The 6950-nt window shown below is 48.3% G+C and overlaps 1 protein-coding gene across 3 annotated transcripts in view; it reads left to right on the plus strand.

The window, feature by feature from the left end:
* The first annotated feature begins 278 nt into the window (after positions 1–278).
* Fcgr3a (Fc fragment of IgG receptor IIIa) overlaps positions 279–6950 on the plus strand; it is a 6711-nt gene continuing 39 nt past the window's right edge. The window contains exons 1-6 of one of the 3 annotated variants that reach the window (XM_023699744.1): positions 279–329; positions 1461–1560; positions 2106–2126; positions 2446–2703; positions 3427–3681; positions 6487–6950. The exon at positions 6487–6950 is cut by the window's right edge and continues 39 nt beyond it. In XM_023699744.1, the coding sequence (XP_023555512.1) occupies positions 1521–1560; positions 2106–2126; positions 2446–2703; positions 3427–3681; positions 6487–6671 (759 nt within the window). In that variant the 5' untranslated portion in view covers positions 279–329; positions 1461–1520 and the 3' untranslated portion in view covers positions 6672–6950. Of the gene's footprint in view, positions 330–1061; positions 1140–1298; positions 1561–2105; positions 2127–2445; positions 2704–3426; positions 3682–6486 lie in introns of those variants that run through there. The other 2 variants (XM_004639895.2, XM_023699745.1) reach the window with 2 other exon arrangements.

The following is a 6950-nucleotide window of genomic DNA, read 5'->3' on the forward strand; positions in this document are numbered from 1 at the left end:
CTGTGCAGGAATGCCTGTGGGACCAGGAGGAGGAGGGGAGGGGAGGTAGTCAATATCACCTAAGAACAAAACAAAGCACAACCAATAAAACCTGCAGGGTGGTCGTTGGAAGGTCATAGAGTGGAAAATGCCTGCAGGGAGGTCAGCAGGCCCTGTGCCAGCCCTGCCTGCACACTATCCTCCTTGACCCTCACTTCACACACTTGTGTGCTGTTCACCTGAGCCAGCTGAGAGCTGCCCAGGTGTCAAGGAACCCACAAGAGGAGCAGCACGACCCGCAGAATCATTTCATTTTGTCTGCGACCTGGGCTGATGCAACAGCAAACAAGGTGAGGATTGGAGCAGGGTGGGTGTGTGGATGCGGCATAATGCACAATCACAGTGAATATTTTGATCCTTTTAACTAAAAGACACAGTGCCCTTGATCCCTTTCAAAATCCTCCCCTTCACGTCAAGCAACTTATCCTGCTGCTCTTGTCTTCTTTCTGAAGCGGTTCTGGGGCTAGGGATGAAGCTCTGTGACAAAGCATTTGCCTAAGGGACTTCTGGAAGTCCTCTTTGTGAGGGCTTTTAGGCCTGCAGTCCTCACAGCCTCACTGTCCAAAATCAGTTCAAGATGTTTGCCTTTCATGGTCATTTTTACTTTGAAAAAGAACCACAAGTCACACAGTGCCAGTCTCCGTGAATAAGGTGCCTGGGGACAGACGTAATGTTTCTAAAGGACTGCCTTTCCTTAGAAGGCACTCAGCAGCAGAACTCACCTTTTTTTTTTTTTTTTTTTTTTTTTTTTTTTTTTTTTGGTCACACCTCATAAAGACATTCAGAAGAGAGGACTTTCAGAACTGCTTCAGAAAACACCAAGAATAATGGGTGTGTTTGGACTTAGGAAGTTGCTTTGAAGGAGGATGAATGGCAATGTGTTGTTTACTGTACTAATTTTTAAAATTTAAAATGTATTTTGGCCACACTTCATATGTGTTGGGGGGCCACCGGAAAGAGAAGAAGAGGTTGACAATCTCACCACTTCCTGGCCACCCACCTCCACTGTTGCTGATAAGGAGCCCTGGGATCTGGTCATTTGACCCGCAGACCCGTGCTGGCTTGGGTCCCTGAGGTGCCAGGACCTCCCTGAGCTTCTGGTAACATTGGGGCTGAGGTTCCTGGGTCTAGGTGGACTCCAGAGCTTGGGACAGGCATCCTGAGGTGGCTGAGGGAGGACTGTGGTAGCTTCTGTGTGTCTCCCCTGGATGCTTGGCGGGGCCACCTGAGGGTCAGCCCCTCAAGGGTCAGCCGCTCGCAGCTCCTCCAGGCTCTTCCCTGCCTGCTCCTCCTTCGCCATGGGGCTCAGGGCTCACGTGTCTGAGTCTGGATTCAAAAATCAGATGACGTTCTCCGGAAAAGGAACCCAGTGAATGAAGGCCTGGGGTTGGGGAGAAGGCTATTTACTTCCTCTCTTCTAGTCTGCTAGTTCCCCTTGGGCTCCTGGTATCTGTGGGGACTTGTCACTCCAGTGCATCAGTATGTGGCACCTGCTGCCACCATCGGCCCTGCTACTTCTAGGTAAGTCTGGGTCATTCTGCCTAAGGCAGAAGCCTAAGGAAGATGCCCCAGGTTTAGCAGAAACCCTTTTGGGGCCAAGGATGGAACACACTGTCTGAGGACCAAAAAGGAGTGGAGCCTGGTCTGATTAGTGTGCTATGGAGGGATTCGGAGGGAGTTGTTTTCCCTCTGGGTCTCAATTTCCTATGTATCAATTGAAGATAGGTGTCTTCTAGTTCGAGTCAGTTTAGATAGACTTAATTTCTACTCTTGCCATGGGTCTTGGGCTAAGATTGCTCTTGTGGCTTGATTTGAGGAAATTCCATCTTTACCCTTCATACCTGAGTTTGAACAAGGAAAAAAGAATAAGGGAACAGTGTCAAAAATGGGACTTAGGTGACCATGTAGCAGGAGATACAGTCATTGGAGACCAGAAGGTAGGCATCAGGGGAGGCACCCACTCTAAGCATCTTACATCTTGGGACTCCTGGACTGACAGAGTGTTTGCCCTGATTCCTCACTCTGTCCCATATCTGATTCATGCTTTTTTTCTTTTTTTCCTGCAGTTTCATCTGTCACACAAGCTGGTGAGTTTGCTTCATAATCTTGGATTGATCAAATGGGGCACACATGGGAAGGGGGAAATGACCATCACTAGAAAAATGACTGTGGCTGGGTGGACAGGAGCCATTCTCCCATCAGTGGGGTTTGCTCCTGTGCTTCTCTGATTAGTTTTTCTCAAACTATGAGGCGAGCCAAAAATGGAGCCAAGTGCCTCCCAGCCCAGATACCTTCAGACTGAGTCACTGGCTGAGTCCCCTGCCATGGGCTCGCGCTGGCTCTGCACAGCCCTGGGAATGCTGGGGTGCAGCCTGCTCCTCATCCTCCATTCTCTTGGATCCTCAGCAGATCGCTCAAAGGCCGTGGTGCATCTGGACCCTCCATGGGTCAGGATGCTCAAGGAGGACAGTGTGACTCTGACGTGCCAGGGAGCCTACCCCCCTGAGGACAATTCCACACGCTGGTACCACAATGGAACACGCATCTCGAGCCAGAACCCCAGCTACTTCATTGGAGCTGCCAAACTTGAGCACAGTGGCACATACCAGTGCCAGACGGGCCTCTCCTTGCGCAGTGACTCAGTGAAGCTACAAGTCCACTCTGGTGAGAGGTGACATATGGCTGTGAGGGTCTTTCTCCCAACAACTGCCTGTTCCTCCTGCAACTGACCCTTTTTCTAATGGGGCAAATCATCATGCTCCAATGCCCTTTTACCCCCTTTGGTCCAGAATTTTCCGTGATTCCTTATTACCTGTCAAAATGAATCCAAGTCTAAAGATCCTATAGGTATCCCCAACCTTGCTTCTCACTTTCCTAGCCCTTCTGCTCTGACATGTTCTGAGTGTACATGTGTGTGTATGTGTGTGTGTGTGTGTGTGTGTGTATGTATCTGTCTGTGTGTATCTGTGTGTCTCCTTCATTAGACAAAAGGTCTCAGTGTAACCCAAACTCTTTTGCAGGACCCAGTCAACTTTTTCCCAAAGAGAGCTTTGTAGGTGTGTCGCCTGTCTGGCTTTTCATACTGTCCTGGGATCTGGCTGACAAGTATGCCTCTTACTAGAGCGGCTAACACAAAGGTGCAGCTTGCAGTCCCAGCACTCTGGGAGGCTGAAACAGGAGTATCAAAAGTTTGAACCCACCCTGGGCAAGTTAGTAATTTAGTGAGGCCCTATTTTTAAATATAAATAAATAAATAAATAAATAAATAAATAAAGCTGGAGACACAGCTCAGTGCAAAAGTCCAGGGCTCAATTCCCAATGTTGGAAACCCCTGAGAGCCCTGTGCTGAAAGCGGAGGCTGAAACCTGAGTTCTGTCTGTCTTTCAGACTGGGTGGTGCTCCAGACCTCTAAGTCGGCGTTCCGGGAAGGGGAGCACATTCGGTTGCGATGCCACAGCTGGAGAAACAAGCGTCTGTACAAAGTCACCTACATACAGAACGGCATACCCAAGAGGTTCTTTCATAACAATACCGAATTCCATATCCCAGAAGCCACACTCAATCACAGCGGCTCCTACTTCTGCAGGGGGCTTATCGGACAACGCAACACATCTTCTGCGGTCGTGCCCATCACTGTCGGAGGTGAGAGTGGTGCAGTCCCCGGAGATGACCTGGGGGGGATTCCTGACTCCACAGATTTCTTTTATAGAGTTCTCCCCCCAACCCCCGTGGTGACTCGGAGAGGCCCCAGAGGGCTCTGACTGCTGGATAAGCTTGTAGTGCTGTGGCAATTTAAGGGGTAGCTGAGGGGTGTCATTCACTTTGCAGTGTGACAGCAGAGGTAGAAGCCAAATTTTCTGCAGTTTGACTGGTGCTTAGCTGGGTGTGGTGGGGCATGCTGGTAACCCCAACACTCAGGAGGCTGAGGCAAAAAGATTGCTGTGAGTTGAGTACCAGACCAACCTGGGCTACATAATGAGCTCAAGGCCAGGCTAAATTGTATGTTTGTTTGCATTTTTTTTTTTTTGGTGGGGGGGCAGGGTCTTACTACACAGCTCAAACTAGTAGTGATCTTCCTGTTTTCAGCCTCCGCAGCACTGGGATTACAGGTGCGTGCCATCACACCGGGGCCTTGGATTTTGGTTTTGAGACACTGTCTGGCTATGTAGCTTACCACACCCCCTGGCCAGCCTGAACTATATAATGAGACCCTGTCTCAGAAAAATAAAGCAAGCACACAAAAACAAAACAACTGAGCTTTACCCTGACATTCATATGATGTCACACACCTGTCATGCTGGCCCATTGGTACCTACTCTCCTTTCCCACATTAATCTAACCTTGTAGATGAGCCAGACTAACAAAATCCCCTCAATGCCTCATATAAAGGGTGTGGAACCTGCCTTCTGCCCTTTGTGGTTACTTTTCTACGTGACCATGCCTGAACCATGTAGTCACTCAACACCTCAACTTCTCCAAACAGAGACTAACTTGTACCTATTGGGTACCCTTTGATGTGATTTTTTTGTATGTACCTAATGTGATGATCCTATAGTCCTTCAAGAGATTATGTGATAGGTATTGCTGAGGCCATTTTATAGATGAAGTAACTGAGGCACAATAGATAAATCAAATAACCACTGTCCCTAAGGTCACACCAAGTTCTTCAAAACCTGGATATACAACAATTAGGAGAAATGAAAGAGGGGGCCTGCCCATTAGCTCAGTTGTTTAAGTGCTTTCTTAAACAAAGCAGTCAGGCTCAGGATGATTCCCAGATACTCAGAGCAAACCCGACCTGCCCTGAAGGCATTCTGAGGCCGCAAAAAATAAATAAATAAAATAAAATAAAAATCCTTCTGCCATTTTTGGGGCCAGGGAGATGGCTCAGTGGAATAAGAGCTTCCCTGGCAAGCGCAAGGGCCTGAGTTCAATCCCCAATTCCACCAAAAAAAAAGAAAGAAAGAAAGAAAGAAAGAAAGAAAGAAAGAAAGAAAGAAAAAAGAAATGAAAGAATTGAACTGACACCCATGTCCCAGACAGAATTTTGTTTCTTTCTAATGTATTTAGTATAGGGTAGCTCAGACTCCTAGTGATCCTTCTGCTTTCAGCCTCCCCAGCACTGGGATTACATGCTTGTGCCACTGTGCCAGGATTTTTTGGCAGAGCCAGGGATTGAGCTCAGGCCCTTGCGCTTGCCAGGGAAGCACTTATTCCACTGAGCCATCTCCCCAGCCCCCCCCCCTTTTTTTTTGAGACATACTCTCACATTGTGATTTGGGCTGACCTTGAACTCACTGCCATCCTCATACCTCAGCCTCCTGTGTGTTGGGATTGCAGGCAGGGACTACCATGCTGGACTTTTTCAAATATTTTTCAGTGGCAATTGGTTGAATCTTTTTTTTTTTTTAATTTATTTTATTTATTTATTTTTGTGTGTGTGTGGCCAGCTCAGCCCACCAGGGGCCGGGGCTGGCTGGCATGTGGTGCTGGGGGATTGAACCGTGGTCCCTGTGCTTTGCTAAACTTGTTCTAAGTAAGTACTTTAGACCACTGAGCCATCTCACCAGCCCATAAGGGTTTGTTTTTTTTTTTAATTGGTTGAATCTTAAGTGCCTTCAGAACCCACAGGATGGGGGGTGGGGAGATAACTCAGTAGAATAAGTGCTTGCCTAGCAAGCATAAAGGCCTGACTTCAATCCCTGGTTCTGCCAAGAAAAGAAAAAAAGAAAAAAATACCAGGGGTTCAGAAAGTCTTTTGTACTCTCAAATGATGAAGAAACAGGGCTGGGGAGATAGTTTAGCAGTCTAAGCACCTGCCTGGCAAATGTAAGGACCCAAGTTCAATCCCTGGTAACAGATGCCATGCCAGCCCTCATGAGATCCTGCACCAAATAAGTATTTTTTTTACAAAAATGATTATGAAGGGGCTCAAAGAGGCAAATGGTGCAATGTAAATAATCAGTGAATCTGGGTAAAGGATATATGACCCTGATACCGTGGCACATGCCTGTCATCCAGCACTTGGGTGGTTGAACGATTGTCACGAATTCAAGGCCAGCCTGGGGATTCACTGAGAGACACTATCTTTCTTTCTCTCTCTCAATAAAAGGTGACAACTGATACTGAGAGCCACAAGTTTGTGCCAGTTTGTAGACAGGAGCATTGTCTGATGTTTATGTAGCTGTCACCCGGCACTCAGCAACAGCCTCACTTGCTGAGCACGCCTGCCACAACCCCACCAAACAAGCAGCAGTATGGCTGAGTGATACGCTCAGCTGGCTCGGAGCACTAGCATTGGGAAGCAGGGGAAGGAATGATCACGTCCCCAGGACCCCCTTCATTCCCAAGAGCCTGTACCTTGGCAGGTCTCAGGAGCGTTGTCCCCTGGGCACCTCACAGTTCTGCCTCAGTGACTGCCATTTGCCTCATGTCTCCCCTTCTTAGATCCAGCATCTCTGCTCATCAAACCTTCCTTTCCGTCGTGGCCCCAAATCGCCTTCTGCCTGGTGATCGGACTGCTGTTTGCAATGGACACGGGGCTGTATTTTCTTGTTCAGCGGGACCTCCGAAGATCCATGAGGGGCAAAAAAGAGTACAATGTCAAATGGAGCCAGGACCAGGACAAATGAGCCCTCAGCTCCCGGGGCAACAAAGGCAGCAGCACTGTGTCTCAAAACCTCTCTCGGATCTGCAACATCCTCATCCACCATCAGGCATACCTTCAACAGCAGGACAAACACAACTCAGAGCCTGGGCTCTGTTTTTTCTGGTTTCTAATGGAAACAAAAGACATGCAATCTTGGGAGACCCACAGTGATGCCCCAGAAGCAGCTGCAAGCCCTGGACGTCTCAGAACTGTATGTTTTCTCTCTCCCAACCACAGACTCCCAGAACAGCAATACACTGGC

The sequence above is a fragment of the Octodon degus genome, unplaced genomic scaffold, assembly GCF_000260255.1.
Source record: "Octodon degus isolate 3935 unplaced genomic scaffold, OctDeg1.0 scaffold00116, whole genome shotgun sequence".
Classification (NCBI taxonomy): domain Eukaryota; kingdom Metazoa; phylum Chordata; class Mammalia; order Rodentia; family Octodontidae; genus Octodon; species Octodon degus.